Here is a 16,499-nt window from a genome sequence, read left to right as displayed (position 1 = left end):
TTTAATGAGAGAGAAGAATTTTTCCTCCAGAGCCAGTTTCTTTTCTTCTAGGGCCCTGTCAGGTTCTGCTTTCTTCCTTGCCAATGTTCACTCTGCCACAGCCCTTTTTCTTGGCCAGCTGCAACTTGAATTACCCATCTGCTTTCCTTTCACCCAGCTCCTCTGGAGACAGGTTGTGGGCAGCGATGCTGCTGCCTCCTCTGGATCTGGCAGGGAATCCTGATCCTCTGGGCCCTCCTCTCTTCTCTGGGACCACAAGCAGTGTGTGTCATCCTCCTCTCCATTTCCTCCTCCTGCTCCTCCTCAACATCCCCCTCCTCATCCTCTTTCCATGCTGTAGCCTGTAACTAACAGGCCTCCCAACCCGGCCCGAGGGCTTTATGGAGCTCCTGCTTCTTGGAGCTCCTAATTGGTGAAAACCCCTTCTCACTGCAGAATCCTCTGTACACCTTTAAGAATATGTCATTTAAGTTCAGTTTCCAACATCGTTCTGAACAAGGATAGTTATGTTAAATACTCAAGTCTAAACAGAGGATTTTCTGTACAAAAAGACCCCGTGCATCCAGGAACATCCTTCATCCTTGTGGATGTTTGTTGGAAAGTAGTCTGTGGTGTTGTAAATTTGAGGTATTTTAGTCAATATCCAATGAAGGGCTGTAATAAGATGATCTGTAGCCGAGTAGTATTGATTGAAGATAGTTTATTGATGGATTTCAAGGTTAAATCATGTAATCATTTAAGTATCATTCAAGTCTCTCCTAAGCCCCACCAGGAGCAGCTCTCTTGCTACTCAGCCCTCTCTTCCAACTGTCATCCATCCACAAACCACACATTCCATATTATCTCACTCACTCAACATTCTACCATTCACCCAGATAGGGCTGAGCAGCAAGACAGGATAATAAGAAAGGTAGTGGCTTCCAAACCAGGATACTACAAGGGCCCTGTTGTAGCAGATATGCATGGTGTATAGTGCAGTCTTAAAATTAGTCATTCACAGAGTCCTAAATTTAGTTCAGGTGCCATGTGACCCTTTCTATTCAAGGTGAGGAATAGTTCTATTACCTAAATTCGTATTCTTTATTATCAAATGCTTGTATGTATGACATTGTAGCTATCAAATTGTGACTTTATTAAATGTCTAGTCATGTCCACTTGACTGCATATTTCTATTAGTGGCTGAATTTTGTAAAGCAGGGACAGAATGCATTAACCTTGGGGAAGACTGTAAGTTGAAGAACTTTCTAACTTTTCATGATTCTGTTGTCGCTGTCCAAAAACAGGAGGTCACTCAAAGGTATTGTTATATTACCATGTGGTTTGCCTAGCACTTGGAATCCAGTTTTGGCACCTGTAAGGCTAATTAATGTCTCTCTTATCCATTCTTGGATGAGACCAAGGGAAATTTCAGAAATTATACCTCACTTGTTAACTGAGTAATCAGTGGCACTCCTAGCAATATGTTTAGTCAAGTCATTAGGGCAATGTGATCAAAGCTGCCTTACAATACATATAAATCTGTGAGAATTGGGGCTACATGGTGTCCTTTAACCAGAATGGTAAACTCTGTACACGTTTGCATTCATGGACCTCCTACAGGTCTCTCTGTGCAATTCGTTCAGCCATTCTTTTCGCTTTCATTTTAATTAACACAAATATGGTCATTTGAATTACTGGTAATTTAAAGAGAGACAATGGGTCTGTCCTGTCCTTACTAGAACATTGAGGAAGTTGCTCATGTTATGTTTTACTGAAATTAAGTATTTTATCACAAAGAGGAGACAAGAAGGGCGCTATGGGGCTTACGCCTGCCCTTACTAACTGAAATAAACACAAAAAACGGTGTGATACTCTCAGAGAAATGCTGTTTGCTTATTCAGCAAGTCAGCAGGTAAGTACCAGAGACCCAATGAGTTATCTGTATGCTGGTATTTGTTTGTTACCTAAATTCAAGGCAGTTCCAAGAATTGGACGAGGATGGCTCACTCACGTAATGTGACATGCTTCACCAAGAGCCTTGAATTTAGGTAACAAACAACAATTGAGCTTTGTGATGTAGCATGTTTCCACTGCTGTGTATTCTAAGTCCATGATCTATGGGAATGTGTCAATTTTTGTTCAGGGTTTCATGTTTCGTCATTTTATTCTGTTGTACGTGACATCATTTCAGAGACTGATTTTTGACTGTTCAAAAAGAGTTTTTTTATTAGAGTCCTTAACATATTTTCTACTCTTGTATTGCAAAAGGAATATACCAGCAAATCGAATCACATTTGCAGAAAATCTCCCAGCAGGAAACGTGATATATCAATTACGAGCAACTGATCGTGACATAGATGACATAGTACGCTTTGAATTCATGGAAAAATACAAAGGTTTTTCTATTAATGAAGGTAAGCAAAATCATAATTTATACATGTTTTCCTTTTATGTGTAAGTTGGAGGACAAAGACAACACCAACAAAGAGCTACACATAAAATATATCTATTTTATAGAATGCAAGAAAAGTTGAGATGTAATTTGGGGCAATCAATCAATCAATCAATCATAACACTTGTATAGCGCGCTACTCACCCGGAAGGGTCTCAAGGCGCTTGGGGGGACAGCCGCTACTGCTCGAACAGCCAGGTCTTGAGTTGTCTCCTGAAGGCGAGGTGGTCCTGGGTCATCCGAAGGTGGATGGGGAGGGAGTTCCATGTCTTGGCTGCCAGGTAGGAGAAGGATCTGCCTCCGGCGGTGGCTCTTTGGATGCGTGGTACGGCGGCGAGGGCGAGGCTGGCGGACCGTAGCTGGCAGGTGGGCGTGTGGAAGGTCAGGTGGTCGTTGAGGTACTTGGGGCCCAGGTCGTGGAGAGACTTGTGTGCGTGGGTGAGGAGCCTGAACGTGATCCTCTTGTTGACGGGGAGCCAGTGCAGGTTCCTCAGGTGGCCGGAGATGTGGCTGCGTCGAGGGATGTCCAGGATGAGTCGGGCGGAGGCGTTCTGGATGCGTTGTAGTCTTTTCTGTAGCTTGGCTGTGGTTCCGGCGTAGAGGGCGTTTCCGTAGTCCATCCGGCTGGTGACGAGGGCCTGGGTGACCGTCTTTCTGGTTTCGATCGGGATCCATCGGAAGATCTTGCGGAACATTCGGAGGGTGTGAAAGCATAAGGAGGAGACAGCGTTGACTTGTCTGGTCATCGAGAGGGAGGAGTCCAGGATGAAGCCCAGGTTGTGTGCGTGGTCTGTCGGCTTGGGGCGGTGCCCAGGGCTGGGGGCCACCAGGAGTCGTCCCAGGCGGAGGGTGATGGTCCCAGGATGAGAACTTCCGTCTTGTCTGAGTTCAGTTTCAAGCGGCTGTTCTTCATCCACTCAGCGACGTTTTTCATCCCTTCGTGGAGGCTGGCTCTGGCGGTGTCGGGGTCTCTGGTGAGGGAGAGGATCAGCTGGGTGTCGTCGGCGTAGGAGATGATGTTGAGGTTGTGTTGGCGTGCGATGGCTGCGAGAGGTCTCATGTAGACGTTGAAGAGGGTGGGGCTGAGTGAAGATCCTTGCGGGACGCCGCAGATGACTTCGGTGGCTTCGGAACGAAACGGGGGGAGGCGGACTCTTTGTGTTCTTCCAGCGAGGAACGAGATGGTCCACTTCAATGCCTTCTCTTGGATGCCGGTGTTGCTGAGGCGTTGGACTAGTGTGCGGTGGCAGACCGTGTCAAACGCGGCGGAGAGGTCCAGGAGGATGAGTGCCGCTGTTTCCCCGTTGTCGAGAAGGGTTCGGATGTCGTCGGTGGCTGCGATGAGGGCGGTCTCGGTGCTGTGGTTGGCTCTGAAGCCGGACTGCGAGGGGTTGGGGGATCCGTTCGTCTCGAGGAAGGCGGCAAGCTGTCTGTTGGCGATCTTCTCAATGACTTTGGCAGGAAAAGGGTGGAGCGAGATGGGGCGGAAGTTTTTGAGGTTGGTGGGGTCCGCTGTGGGTTTCTTCAGCAGGGCGCTGAGTTCGGCATGCTTCCAGATCTCCGGTAAGGTGGCGGTGTCGAAGGAGGTGTTGATGACGTCTCGGAGTTGGGGTGCGATGGTGGAGTCGGCCTTGTTGAAGATGTGGTGGGGGCAGGGGTCAGTCGGAGATCCGGAGTGGATGGTGTTCATTGTGCGGGCTGTGTCTTCGGTGGTCACTGTGGTCCAGGTGCAGAGGGTGGCGGTGGGGTGCGTTGGTTCAGTGGTTGGGTGCGAGGAAGGTGCGCCAAAGCTGTTGTGGATGTCGGCAATCTTGCGGTGAAAAAATGAGGCGAGGGAGTCGCAGAGATCTTGTGACGGGGTGATGTCGTTGTTGCCGGTCCCGGGGTTGGAGAACTTTTTGACGATGCTGAAGAGTTCCTTGCTGTCGTGGGCGTTGTTGTCCAGTCGATCCTTCAGTGATTTCTTCTTGGTGGTGCGGATGAGCTGGTGGTGCTTGCGGGTCGCGTGCTTGAAGGCGGTCATGTTGTCAGTGGTCCGGTCGAGGAGCCAGGCTTTCTCGAGGCTGCGGCAGGTCTTCTTGGAGTCCTTGAGTTCGTCGGTGAACCAGGGGGCCTTCTTGCTTCTGGGTTTGCCGGGAGGGTTCTTCAGTGGTGCGAGGTCGTCGGCGCAGGCGGTCAGCCACTGTGTGAAGTTGCTGGCTGCTTCATTGGGGTCCGGTATGCTGGCAGGTGGGTTCCGGCTGAGGGAGGTGATGAGCTGGTCGGCGGTGATCTTGCTCCAGCTTCTGTGAGGAACCTGTTACGGGTGGTGGTGGGTGGTGGTTTTTCTGAAGCTGAAGTGGACGCAGCTGTGGTCGGTCCAGTGGAGTCCGGTGGAGTGGCTGAATGCGATGTGCTTGCTGGATGAGAAGACGGGATCAAGCGTGTGGCCGGCGTAGTGGGTGGGGGTGTTGACCAGTTGCTTGAGTCCGAGGTTGGCGAGGTTGTCCAGGTGGGTTCCGGCTGAGGGAGGTGGTGAGCTTGTCGGCGGTGATCTTGCTCCAGCTTCTGTGAGGAACCTGTTGCGGGTGGTGGTGGGTGGTGTTTTTTTTTAAGCTGAAGTGGACGCAGCTGTGGTCGGTCCAGTGGAGTCCGATGGAGTGGCTGAAGGCGATGTGCTTGCTGGATGAGAAGACGGGATCAAGCGTGTGGCCGGCGTAGTGGGTGGGGGTGTTGACCAGTTGCTTGAGTCCGAGGTTGGCGAGGTTGTCCAGTAGGGCGGCGGTGTTGCGGTCCTTGATGTTCTCCAGGTGGAAGTTGACGTCCCTTAGGAGGATGTAGTCAGCGGAGGGGAGGGCGTGTGGGCTGATGAAGTCCGTGATGTCTCCGCTGAATTGTGTGCGTGGTCCCGGGGGTCTGTAGATGAGGGTGCCTCTGAGGGTCGTCTTTGGGTCGGTGTGAATCTGGAAGTGGAGGTGTTCGGCGGCGGTGAAGGTGTCGTCGGCTTCGCTCGTGATGCGGATGGTGTTCTTGTGAACGATGGCGATGCCTCCTCCGGTCTGGTTGACGCGGTCCCTCCTGATGATCTTGTATCCATCCGGGATGGCGATGGCAATGTCCGGGGCTGAGGAGGCGTTCATCCATGTTTCCGTGAGGAAGGCAACGTCCGGTGATGTGGTGTCGAGCAGGTTCCAAAGTTCGATGGCGTGTCTGTGGACGGAGCGGGTGTTGAGCAGGATGCACTTGAGGTGGTTGTTGATGGTGCTCAGCTTGGCGGGTGCGGTGCAGGTCCGGAGGCAGGTGAACTTGCAGGTTGAGCAGGTGAAGGGTCCGTGGAAGCGTTTCAGGGCGGCCCGGCAGCAGGCGGGGTTCCGGCCGGCATTAAGTGCGATGAGGACGGCGGCGTCGTAGGTCTGTCGGGTCGTCTTGCGTCGGTGGGGGCCAGGGGTCCTGGCGCTGGGTGCGATCCAGGCACGGACGGGCTTGCCTTTGGCGCGCCTTTGGGGCACAATCGGCGCGCCCGCTGCGCGTACGCGCGGTCGCCATTTAAGGCGAAGTGGGAGGGAGGAGCAGCTGCGAGCGGGGAGGGCACAGAAAAAAAGGGGGCGTGGCCGCGTGAACGGCGGCGGCGGCGGCGGGAAGCGGGGACAGGGGCGGGGAAGGCGCAGGGGGAGACGGCAAAATAACAGTGAGGCAAGAAATACAACAAATACAACAATGCAACAGTACAATACTACAGGAAATACGGCGGAAACTGCGGGGGCAACGAGTAGCGAGGCAGGCAGCTAGGCAGGCGTCAGAGCGAGGCTGCGAGCAGCAGCGAGGGACACACACACAGCTGGTGGCCGTGCGGCGCGGGGGTGTCCTGGGGCGTGTCTCAGAATGACAAGAGGCTTTACTCAGGACAACCCACAAAAAAATTACAGAAAAAGCCAAAAGGTATGGCTTTTAGTAAGTGAAATTGGTTATCGAGTTGGTGAACAAGCTAATGTTTGGATGAATGTATTGTGTGAATGAATGGCTGGATGACTGATTAAGGAAATTTATACATATACGACTAAGGGCCTGATTTTGATGTTGGGTGGAAAGCCATCAGACAGCTCATCTGAGACTTTCCGTCCAGCATCATAGGTTTCCATCCAACTACCGATATATGATACTGGCGGTCAGAGGGGAGTTCTGCTGCTCTTCTGACGGGCTTAAGGAGCCCAACGGGTTGTGGATGGGACAGATAATCCCAAATTGGTGGCGAAGCATGCTCAATCACCGCCAAAAGGGATTATGATGTCCGTTTCCCACAGCCTTCCCAAGTCGGCCTTTCTGACATGGAAAGGCTGTCTGAATGTGACTTTGGGGGCCCCTGTGGTGCCCGCAAACATCCATGCATTGTGTGGTGTGCATCGTATGGTGCCTGCCACACAGTCCATGGATGTTTTAAAAGTGTATTTTTATTAGTGCAGCTTGTGTTGCAGGCATAGCACAAGCCACAATAATGAAAATACACTTTCCAACCACCGTTCAGGTGGTCACATTGTAATAGTGGAAGCAGGACCGCCAGTTCCTTGTCGGGTGGTGTGTTTCTTCTACTTTGATGGTTGGACGCACGTCAGACTGACATCATAGTCAGGGCCTAAGTGAATGCTTGTAATGATGAATGAGTGAGTGAATGGGCCTTATTTGGAATGTTTATGAAACCTGGAGCATGACTTACCAAACACAAAATTGCATGTGCAGTGCAAGAGTGAGTATGGAGGAAATCCAGATTGTCTTACTGCTCTCAGCCCAAATGTTGAGCTGTGGAGAGAGGCCTCCTACTGCTGCACAGACACCGAGACAGCTTTTCACTCTTGCCTTTACTAATACTACAGAAGGTATGCTTCTGCTGCCGAAGATACTCCAGAGCAGTTTGCGGCTATCATTAATCACATGTACATGTGAATGATTTAGTCCTGCTGCTGCAGTGGTGCAGGGTACCAATTTACACTCACCTTTCAATGGAGTTGTAGAGTAGGTATACCTGCTGCTGCTGAGGCACCAGAGTACATTATATGTGGTTCTAATACAAAGGATAGCAGCAGCACCACAGGGGGAAGCGTGGTAATGCCCTGCTCAATGCCATGAGTTCCCAGGCTCCACACTGGCACCCATTAGAGGCATCTTATACGCCACAACAGTCTCATCCATGAACTTTAGAAATATGATCATATGGAATGTCTGGTCCAGTAAAGAAGACTGTCTAATGTCATGACTCACAGTTACAACTCCAATAACAGTGAACATGTGTGTGTGTTTACTATCAGCCATTCATGAATTATGGGTCTAGCCAACTTATAAATATTTATTTTAGTCTTTGTAAAGGGCTTTGTGTTGCCTCTTAGTCACGGTATAATTACCAGTTGTGCCGCCGGCACAATGCTGCGGGCCCAAAGGTAGGAGGGGGCCCAACTGCACCAGTGCTTTGAGCCCTGGGAGGGCCCCTAGGTATTGGATTTAAGTGTGCAGATAGGTGTTGATGCATCCCCAAAATACCTATGCTGGTGCTCCAAACGTGAGGGAGCAATACATTTGTTGTTACATTTTGTATTTAGCTTGGCACATTTGCTGTGTGTTTAAAGACAGAGGTCACATGTCAGTATAGTGTGAAACATTGCTGCTTATTCTTTTTTTTATAAACAATTTAATTGATTTGAGGATAATACAAAAAGTCACATCCAGAGTAAGTAGCATGTCACACTCACTATAACTTGTAATTAATAAAGCATGCATTCAGCACACAAAAGACCCCACATAGCAGCTAAATAATCAATGCAGCGCCAGACTTATTACATTGCGTCCACTACCAATGCCCCCCCAACACTTGCTCCATATCCTGTCGTATGTAGCGGGCAAACTCTGGCCTCATACTCTGGCTTCTCTTAATAGGAATACCAGTCAACCCCGCGTCACCACTGAGATAAAATAGGAGGCTCAGAACCCTTCCAGTGGGATGCTATATCCACTTTGGCCACCATCATGGCTGTACCCATTAGATCCTGGTTCGCTTGTGTGCCCCCCACTCCATCAAGCACCCCGACAGTAACAGCAGTGGGGAAAGCTCCAATTTCCAACCCAGCACTTCTGAAAGTTCCGTAACTACAGCTCCCCAGTATCGTATTATGATGGAGCAAGACCGAACCATGTGGCAAAAGCCAGCAGGGGCATGCGAGCAGAGAGAGCATTCAGGACTTGCAAGGAGACCTGCCTTAAACAGACGGTCAGCACCAAGATATACACAGTGGAGGTAGTATGTTTGTATCAGTCGGAGTCTGGTCTTCAAACAAAATATCAAAACAAAAATATTGCGCTACCAAATATTATGTCCAAAATATAGTGAAATATCGTGTGCAAGAATATCATTGTCAGGAATATCAATTTAAGGTAAGTAATAGCGATTTTGAAATGATTAAAGTCATTATTATTGTTTACAAACATATAGTTGTTAATACATTCATTTTTTAAATATTGTTATGCATTTTGATATGTAATTTAAATGTATATGTCGTACATTTTTGGTATAATTATTGTTTATGTTTTTTCACATGTTACATTTTTAGTAGTTATTAACCCCCCCATGCTCGTGATGGAACCGGTCCGTCACGAGCCTCGGCTGGGCTGTGCTGGTGACGGAACGGTTCCGTCACGGCCCGCTCGCCGCGCCTGCGCGGTGGGTATTCCGCGCCTCCGCTGACGTTCTAAAGAGCGGGCGGGGCCGTGACGGAACCGTTCCGTCACAAGCACAGCTCACCCAAGGGCCGTGACGGAGCGGTTCCGTCACGAGCTTGGGAATAGCCGCCGCAGCGAAGGGGTTAAATTAAATGTAAGAAATGTTTGTGATTGTTAGTGCCATAGTGGGTTGTGGGTAATATAGGGGGGTAGTAATTTAATTATAATTAGTTCGTAATTCGTTTTTAATTAATATTAATTATTTAATGTATACTTAATTATGTTAATTGTGTGATTATATTTTTTTTAAAGGTACATTTTAGGTGCACATTGTGAGTTTATAGAGGTACATGGTGGGAAGCCAGTAAATTATAATTAATTATTAATTTGTTTTAAATTAATATTACTTATTCAATTCATAATAAATTATGTTAATTGTGCAATAAATTTTTTTCAGTTACAGTTTCGTTGTGGGTAGTGGAGTTGAGAGGTGGACTGGGAGTTAGAATTATTTCATGATTAATTTTTTGTTAATAATTACTTTTTTAATAATATCAATTCTTTAAATAAAAAATAAGTACATTGTATAATATATTAATTGTCTTTTTTGGCTGTGTTTTGTTTCTTTTGTATGTGAAAAGGGTGTGTAGGAAATTAACTATACTAAATAATAAATAAAGGTAATTTATAAAATTATAGAAATTATAAATAATTATGTAAAATGTGTAAATGAATTACTTTTTATATTATTTATTATGTCAGTTATTGAATGTTTAGGAGTAAATGGTGGGAAGTTAATTATATATTAATAATGTAGTCTTACCTAATTATTAATAATAAATGTTTATTTGAGATTTAATTATGAAAAGGATGGAAATAATAATTTTTTAATTTATATATTTGGAGTGTGTGATTTCTTTGTGTATAAGGGTGTGTTGGTAAGTAACTGCAATTATTTTAGGAATAAATATTTTAACATGTGTACATAATATTATTTTAATAAAGACTTTTAAATATGTGTTGTGTATTGAAATATAGGGTAGAAAGCTACTTAAGTAAAAACAAATGGAAAAATAGGTCATTTTTTATTATGCTCTTTATTATTGAATGCTTTAATTGTATTGTGTCATTAAATGTAAATAATATTGTATTTATTAGTTGTCATTATTTTGAGAACAGAACCAATTTAAAGCAGTGCAACTGGTGTGGCCGTACTGGGCGCTGACCTGTGGAAGGGGCTCTGTGACCTGAGGGGGGCACTGGTATTTAGCAATACCTTATGATAGGAGAGATGAGGAGCACTTTTGCAGGGGTAGTGAGAGAACCCGAGGAGGCGGTCATATGATGTGGGAGCATCATAAGTGATTGTCACACCAGGCGCCACCAACACTAAAACCGGCCCAATTTGAGAATATAGTTTTGTTTTTTAGTTATAATAATATTTGCAGTAATTTATTATATGTATTTAATAATGTAGTATGGATTTATTTAATTTAATAAAAAAATATATATATTTCTTTTTTAACATATTTCTTTTTTTAATTTACTACTTTTTGAAAATATTTTGTTATGTTGAAGTGAATTAGTGAGTTTCTAATGTTGCACTGATTAGAGTGGGAATAATACATTTTACCTTCCTCAAGCCCTACGTTGCAGGAATTGTACAAACTCCCATTTTTCTATGGGAGCTTGTGCTACGGCTGGTTTACGGCCACATCACAAGCTCCAATAGGGAAATTGGTCTATGTGACCGCACTATTTGTGGTCGCATGGTAATTAGTCCAGAATGGTGAACTCCAATCTATGCAAGGAGTTTGCGAAGTTTTATGCACTCCACGCTCTGCAAAGCTTGCGAAGTGCAGAAAACTCCGCTTTATGTAGTGCAGCGGAGTGTTTTCCCTGCTTGTGATTGCGTAGAATTTTTACCTGAGCGGCAGGAAGACCAGCGCAAACTGCAGTTCGCAATGCACTCCCCCACTTGAGGAGCTCCAAACAGTTTTTTTATAACTTCCTGGAGCTCCACGTAGCAAATCTCAGTGATCTATTCCCAGGCCTGATCTTAATAAGGTACGGGTTCTCGTATTGTTACAGAAAAGGGGGGTGCAAGTCCGTAATAAGGCCCTAAGTTATACCCCTCCTCAATCTAATACTTTCCCTATTGTTGCAGTGACTGGAATGGGAATAGTATATATTACCCTCACCAAAATCCAACCCTTTCCCTACTCTTGCATTGGCTGGAGTGGGTATAGTACATTTTACGACTTTCCACGTCGGAAAGGCCGACATGGAACTGCTGTCGTGAAGTGCCATCAGAAATGGCAGACACACTGTCCGTTAGGGATTATGAGTCTCTTCCGACTGGCTGACAGGCTCTTTGAGTCCGTCGGAACCAAATCGGATTCCCTGACCGGTTTGGACTCTGACCGCCATCATTAAAATACGGAGGTTGGCATTCAAACCTACGATATTGGTTGGAAAGCCTCCGAAATCATACCCTAAATATACTTTGTTTTTCTTAGATTAACTATATATAATATTTACAATTTAAATTGATATATATTTAAAAAACTATATTTTATACATCATTATTAGTAACAGTAATATGATTTTTCTGCTATTTTTGTACTCACCATTCTAAGTATAAAATGACGATATGTTTTTACTTCATTATTCATGTCCTGATATTTTTGTAGCACGATATTTTAGGATGCGATATTTTGTCAGTGAACACTGGAGGATATTGTGATGACTCTGAGGGCCATCACCGCATCATGCCAATCCTTGTCCTCTTAGGGTCCCAGCAAGCCTTCCCACTGGGTTCTAAGTTGGCTCAGTGTATAAGGGGCATTGATGATTAGTGTGTGGTATATCTGGGAGACACCACCAGTTCCTAGTTAAACCATCATAAGCTTTGTCTCAACAGGGCTAAATTCCTGGAGTGGTGTGACTTGTGAGATGTGTGTATGCAGTGCATTCCACAACTGCATATATTTATGGAATTGTCTTGTGGATAATGCATATTTTGTTTGGAGCTCCTGAAAGGAGTGCACGTGCTTACTAAACCAAACAACTCCCAATTGTGAGAGGCCATTGGCATCCCAGCAAGTAAATCCTTCCAGTGCCACCAGCTCTCCCAGCCATGTGCAATACCACAAGGGTGTCTGCTGAGTCAGTGGGGACCTCAATCTGGCATTGTGAAACATAGCCCTCCACCCAAGAGAGACACCTCTGGTAGTGTTGCAGGGACAGTGACGCAATAGAGATTCACCATCATTCGTTGGAATCCTAGGGGCTCATTGCATTGCGGTGTTTGGGACCGGCCGCCAGTCATGCGGTGGTCCCACCACACAAATTATGATGCACCCACCAGTGTGGCAGGCACATCCCAGACCTTTAACAGTGCGGACGGTGCTGCTGGCTGCAGCACTATGCGCTATGTTAACATGGCATGTACTGCATTTCCCTGCACTGTGTGGCAGACCCCATGCGGTTCCTGCCACTTAGTGCTCGGAAATGTTGGGGGTACCCCCCCAGTGCACCACCCCCTAAACACAGAGGAGGCCCACAACGGGCCCCCAAATCCAATCACCGCCAGCCGTTACATGGCGGTTTCACCGCAATGGAGAGGCTGGCTGTAGCCAGCCTTGTAATCTGGCGGACGGTTCCTGCTAAGCACCGCCACCATTTCCAAGGTCCTTTCCGCTCCGCCAGGCAATCATAACGATTGCCTGTGCCAGAAGTGTGGCGGGTGGTCTTTGCGCCCGCCACGCTTGCGGAATGATGTTACTGCCATCGTAATGTGGCAGGGGAAATTGCCAGTCAGATGGCAGAGGGCCCGCCACTGCATGGCTGGTGGTGGTGGGCCCTTCGCCATCCTGATGAGCCCCCTAGTGAGATGAGCTCCAATCTGTAGGCCAAGTCAGACCATCCTTGTTTAGCCAATCATTTGTTACCAAGAGCTGCAATGCCAGATAATATAGGTACAGGTTAGCAGTACCAAAGCCCCTGTTGTATGGAGCGCATTGACAGTTGACATAGGATAGGCACAGTCTAGAGTTGTTCCACAGAATGGAGATAGCCATTGAGTCCATCTCATCTCACGAAACCAGTGGTGGGGCAGCATGTATGGAATGTTGTGAAAAAGATAAAGAAACCTTGGCAACATCATTGGTTTCTAAAGGGCTATCCTGCCCATTACATTCACGGGAGTGTCTGCCCCTTCTTGAGGTCTGCTTTGAATCCATGGGTCAAAGGACTAATGTTGAGGGACTATATCAGTGCAAGTTGAAGCACCCCCTAAATGCACAGGTAACAGAAAGTCAAGTGACACATTGGGATGGTAGTTTGCCATTCCACACAGCTCTGCAATGGTGACAGTGGCAGTGGTACCTAGATTGACTTGGCTGGATTGATGTATAATCCGTAAGACTCAGATCTGCAAAAGCTGGAGTCAGCAGGGTGCCCTGCTATCTGATTTTGAAAGGAGCAAGTGGATACCGTCTGTGACTAATGCGATGTGGTCTTCATGGCCTGTGCCCCACTTCCATCAGCTGACGTGTGCATTGCACAGAACAAGTTGAGCAAGGGGCTTGATCGCTAGCATGAAAAGGAGGTGAGATACGGGGATCACTGCCAAGTCCTCTGGAATATATAGAAGAACTTGGCAGAGACCATTCCATTAATCTGCACATAGACGGTAGAGTTAGAGTAGAGCATGTAAACAGGGTTGCAGAACTGGAGTCCAATCCCGGCCCTCTGTAAGACAAGAGAGAGCTATCCCCAGTCCACAGTGACATAAGCCTTTTCAAAGTCAATAAGAGCAATGTTAACTGAGGTATAAGGAGGTGGCAATAAGCAAGGGCCATGTATAGTCACCTCAAACAGTGTTTTTGCTCCTAGCTGCCATAGATCCACATTAGTCTGAGTGTATTAAATTTGGAAGGACATATTTAAGGCATGAGGCCAGGATAGTTGCAAAGATTTTAACTTCTCAGTTAATGAGGGAGATGTGGCGATATTCAGCACAGGAGAAGGATGGAGGGTGTACTTTTGATATAACCGCAATAAAAGCAAGGTCAAGCTCTCACAGAAAGGAACCTGTCTCTGCTGCTTCTTTAAAGAGGTTTAGTAAATGGAGTGCAATGACTTCCATGTATTTGGCATAAAACTCTGTGGGAGAGCCATTAGGTCTAGGCGTCTTTCCATTCATCATGGCTGAAATAGCAGCCCTGATTTTCTTAATCATGAAGGGTTGTTCTACATCCTGTTCCAAAGTCAGAGAAAGTTGAGGGAGAGGCATCGCATTGAGGAGGGAGAGGCAGCCTCGATCGGATGGCGAGGGATTGCAGCATATAGTAAAGTGTAATAGGCTGCAAATGTCTGAGTAATGGTGTGAGAGGTGCGGTAGAGGTGGCCTTTTCTTCCATTATTTCTGGTATGAGTCTAATGGCCAAAGGCCGGGCTGTGGGACAATATAGAAATTTGCCATTCTTGATCCCCCACCCGTACACCTGTGCGGTGGACGCGCACCAGATCTGTTTCATTGGTTCGAGCAATAGGAGCCGAATCTCCTCCCGAATCTGTGTCAACTGTTGGATTGTGTCGTCTTGAGGCTCTGTTGGAAGTTGTGTCTTTAAGCAGAGGGCACAAGCCTCAAACTGAGTAATAAGGTGGCATCTTGCCTTTTTCTTCCCCTTAAGGATGCTTTTAGCAGAGCCCCTAATGGTGGCCTTGCGGGCCGCCCAAACTGTGCCTGCAGATCGCACTGTGCCCCCACTATTGGACTGAAAGTAGCTTTTATTTCTATTGCATGGGTGTATTTCTTGTCTTGGAAGTGCCATGCATTGAGCCTCCACGTGGGACACCGTGCATCGCTAGTCACATCTAGTTGCAGAGCCACAGGGGCGTGATCGGAAATTCCACATGAGAGAATCTGTACTTGGGAGACAGACAGTCTGCAGCAGACTTAAAAACCGGATGTATGACATTACAACGCATGCTTTTACCACGCATGATTTTACATCGCAGTTTTTACAACGCATACCATTACAACGCATAGCGCTTTGGGGTGCTGGATAGTGAATAGTTTAATTTACTATTCCAACTCCAGTCCCCGTGGATAGTAGGGAAGGTGTTGGATAGTAAATTAAATCTATTCCCTATCCTAGAGCGCCCCCCAGCGCAATGCGTTGTAATGGTTTGCGTTGTAAAAGTTGTGATGTAAAAGCACTGCGCGGTAAAAGTTGCGTTGTAAAGGATGTTTCCCATAAAAACCATATCAATGCGTGCATGTGTATGATGGGCCACTGATGTGTGTGTATACTGTCTTTGGCGAAGGTTGCAGAATCTTTAAATGCCACATAAACCCAAGGTATTTACCCTGTTGAGCAAATGTTGGGCATCGTTCTGATGGTGCTCCAACAAGAGGCCAGTGGAATCAACTGCAGGGTCGAGGAACGCATTGAAGTTAGACCCTATACGTGTGAGACCCCTATCACTGCTGTTAACGTGTCAAGTAAGGAGTCTAGCACCCTGGGTGGAGTGTAAAGACAGAGGAGGTTCAATGGTTTACCCTCCCCCACTTCAGTGAGGGCGAGTTACCTACCTGGGAGATCAGACCATGTCTAGGCAACAACCATTGGTAAGGTATGGCACAGGAGGATCCCCACCCCTCTGGACCCCCTGGCGTAACCTGCATGATGAGATATATCATAACCCTGGCACCCCAGGAACTGCCACATTGTAACAATTAGGTGTGTCTCCTGCAACATCAGGACTGAGGGCAGGAAGCGGTGGGCATAACGCAGTACTACAGAGCATTTAACACAGTCTAGAAGTCCATTAACATTCCAAGACATAGCATGGAAAGATGTCATGATGAATCAGGAAGTGGCTGTAGGAACGGGACCCGTGGTCTGCCAAGGACATTCAGAGCAGTCGGCACTGAGGTGCAGTGCGCTAATGGAAAGGTGTAGTGATATAACATTGGGTACAACTGTGATAGTGTGATGTAATGACCTAAAAAGAAAAAAACTAAAATGGCAGGTTACAAACAATAACCTTAGAAACATGCTATTTAGGAAAATTCCTCCCCCAAATATTCTCCTATGCCATACCTCCTCTGGTGAAGCATCTGTTGCCCTGAAAATTTCAAAACAAGTGTATCTTCAGGTGTGGAGTGGTGGATGCCTCCATATTACAGGATCAATATCCTTTTTTGGTTTGCAACTGTGCGGGTTGCAGCGAGGTTCCCCTGTGAGTAGTGTTCATCGGCATCCCCATGGCTTGACTTTAGGCTGGTTCGGGTCCAGCAGCGGACCAAGAAGGGGAGAGCATCCCATGTTGTCTGTCCCCAACTAAGTATAATGTAGCTGTATCTCTTCTGGCA

At 46.8% G+C, this 16,499-nt stretch overlaps 1 protein-coding gene across 1 annotated transcript in view; it reads left to right on the top strand.

Annotated features, from left to right (window-relative positions):
* Window positions 1–1,977: 1,977 nt before the first annotated feature.
* LOC144762581 (cadherin-related family member 4-like) overlaps window positions 1,978–16,499 on the top strand; it is a 372,673-nt gene continuing 358,151 nt past the window's right edge. The window contains exons 1-2 of the mRNA XM_078647805.1: window positions 1,978–2,027; window positions 2,248–2,393. Coding sequence (XP_078503931.1) covers window positions 1,978–2,027; window positions 2,248–2,393 — 196 coding nt within the window. The remainder of the gene's footprint in view (window positions 2,028–2,247; window positions 2,394–16,499) is intronic.

This window comes from Lissotriton helveticus, chromosome 1_1, assembly GCF_964261635.1.
Source record: "Lissotriton helveticus chromosome 1_1, aLisHel1.1, whole genome shotgun sequence".
Lineage (NCBI taxonomy): Eukaryota > Metazoa > Chordata > Amphibia > Caudata > Salamandridae > Lissotriton > Lissotriton helveticus.
This window is presented reverse-complemented; position numbering and strand designations above follow the sequence as displayed.